This window comes from Sapajus apella, unplaced genomic scaffold, assembly GCF_009761245.1.
Source record: "Sapajus apella isolate SASKATOON/1434 unplaced genomic scaffold, GSC_monkey_1.0 scaffold9142, whole genome shotgun sequence".
Lineage (NCBI taxonomy): Eukaryota > Metazoa > Chordata > Mammalia > Primates > Cebidae > Sapajus > Sapajus apella.
In genome coordinates this window covers 1-2,561 of record NW_022446063.1, presented here as the reverse complement: position 1 = coordinate 2,561, position 2,561 = coordinate 1, and the positions used below count along the sequence as shown (strand labels likewise).

The 2,561-nt window shown below is 45.7% G+C and overlaps 1 protein-coding gene across 1 annotated transcript; it reads left to right on the top strand.

Annotated features, from left to right (window-relative positions):
• Positions 1–6: 6 nt before the first annotated feature.
• Positions 7–2,556, top strand: LOC116548282 (myosin-7-like; the record flags this gene model as incomplete). Its single annotated transcript, XM_032273824.1, has 4 exons — positions 7–32; positions 180–303; positions 585–721; positions 2,328–2,556. Coding segments are annotated over exons 3-4 (327 nt in total), but the record flags the coding sequence as incomplete, so codon positions are not given.
• Between the last annotated feature and the right edge of the window lie 5 nt (positions 2,557–2,561).

Here is a 2,561-nt window from a genome sequence, read left to right as displayed (position 1 = left end):
AACCGCATCCTCTATGGGGACTTCCGGCAGAGGTGGGTATGAGGGCGCCCCAGGGCTCAGAGAACAGGGGGAGCCAGGGCTGCCCTGGTGGGAACAGGAGTCTGCAGGTGGCTCTGGAATTCTGTGGGCAGAGCAGATCAGTGCAGAGCATGACTGACTCTGGACACTTCCCTCCTCAGGTATCGCATCCTGAACCCAGCAGCCATCCCTGAGGGACAGTTCATTGACAGCAGGAAGGGGTCAGAGAAGTTGCTCAGCTCCCTGGACATCGATCACAACCAGTACAAGTTTGGCCACACCAAGGTGAGTCTAGAGCCCTGTTGGGTGGTTGCAGGGTAGGCGGCCATGTTGAGTGAAGCAGAGAGGAGTTCAGAAAGCAGATCCCTAATTCTGGCTTCCTTACTAACCATATCAAGGGCTGAAACCCAGGCTTTATTCCAGTCTTGTCAAATCTTTACTCTCACTTCTAGAAGCCCGGGGTGATGGGTTGTCTGGGGGCTCATCCAGGGTCTTCCACCCTCTCCTTCCACCCTGGACAACCCCCTCTGAGGCTGTGTCCCCTTACATCTACTCCTTGCCTGCAGGTGTTCTTCAAGGCAGGGCTGCTTGGGCTGCTGGAGGAGATGCGGGATGAGAGGCTGAGCCGCATCCTCACACGCATGCAGGCCCAAGCTCGAGGCCAGCTCATGCGCATTGAGTTCAAGAAGATAGTGGAACGCAGGTCAGCCAGGAGGAAAAGGGAGGGGTGCACCAGGGGTGCACCAGAGATGTAAGAGGCAAATCCTCAGTGTCAACTAGTGTGGGTCAGAAGACCTGGGTTTAGACCTATAAGCTGGCCCGGGCAAGCTTACTTTACCACTTGGAATCTCACTGCAAAATTTTTTTTTTTTTTTTTTAAGAAAATTCAATATAGGAAAATGCAAATTAAGATGCCAATGAGATATCATTTTAAAATTAGACTTTGCTTGCTCAAATGGTCTACAAATTTTAAAAAATGAAAGAAGTACACGAAATAAAAGATAACATAATTTAAAAAAATTTTTAAGCCACTAGACTGACAAAAATTAAGAAGGTTGACCCACTGCTTACAGATGTGTAAATTAGTGCAACTTCCTAGGAAAAGTTTATCACTATCTCTTAAACAGCTGCATACTTTTCCATTCCACTCCTGAGTACATTCCTACAGAGAAACTTTTATACATGTACACCATGACACGAAAAATAATCTTTTTAGCAGCACTGGCCATAATAGCAAAAATCTTAAAACAGCTTGAATTTCCATCCACAGGGGAATGGGTAAATAGTATTATAGTCATTCAGTAGAACATTATAAAACAGTGAAAAGAAGTGAACTCCAACTATATGGTACAATATGTTTGAACATTAAAGCATATTGTTAGTAAACAAAAATCTTAGGAGGATACATATAGTATGATGCAATTTTTATAAAGCTCATAAATATCAAAACCAGCCATTCATTGTTTAAAGATACATGCACATGGCTGGGCATGGTGGCTCAGGCCTGTAACCCCAGCACTTTGGGAGGCTGAGGCAGGCAGATCACCTGAGTTCAGGAGTTGAAGACCAGTCTGGCCAACATGGTGAAACCCTGTCTCTATTAAAAATACAAAAATTAGCTGGGCATGGTGGCGGGCACCTGGAATTCCAGCTACCAAGGAGGCTGAGGCTCAGGAGAATTGCTTGAACCCGGGAGGTGGAGGTTGCAGCGAGCTGAGATCATGCCATTGCACTCCAGCCTGGGCAAAAGAGTGAAACTCCATCTCAAATATAAATAAAATAAAAATAAAGGTACATACATATGTGGTTAAAGTCATTTTTGAAAAAGCAAGGAAAGGAAAAATAAGATTCAGAATAGCGGCTGCTCCTGGTGCGGTAACAGGGGTGTAGGAAGGAAGTCACGGGTAGATCAATGGCTGGTAACACTGAAGTGTTTGGGTGGTGGATTCATGGGTAGTCATTTTGCTTTCATGCTTCGTAACTTACATACATATTATAGATATTCTCATATGTAAACTCCTACCTAATTTTTTAACATATTTGAAGTTCTTATGAGAATAAAAAACTGAACAGAGTAGACACTCTGTAAGTGGTAGTGTCCATTATCACTAATATCCCAGCTGGGAAGATAGAAACTGCCCTTTCATCAAACTGATTAATAAATATTTATCAAGCAACTCCATGTTCAGTGTAGTGATGTTGGGGATGGGCATGCACAGGAAGGAAGGCTGTGTGCCTACAAACTGGCTTAGTCCGGCCCATGACTGGGAAGCACTGTTTCATTGTGCCCCACCCTGCCTCCTCGTCAGGGATGCCCTGCTGGTAATCCAGTGGAACATTCGAGCCTTCATGGGGGTCAAGAATTGGCCCTGGATGAAGCTCTACTTCAAGATCAAGCCACTGCTGAAGAGCGCAGAGACAGAGAAGGAGATGGCCACCATGAAGGAAGAGTTCGGGCGTGTCAAAGAGACGCTGGAGAAGTCTGAGGCTCGCCGCAAGGAGCTGGAGGAGAAGATGGTGTCCCTGCTGCAGGAGAAGAACGA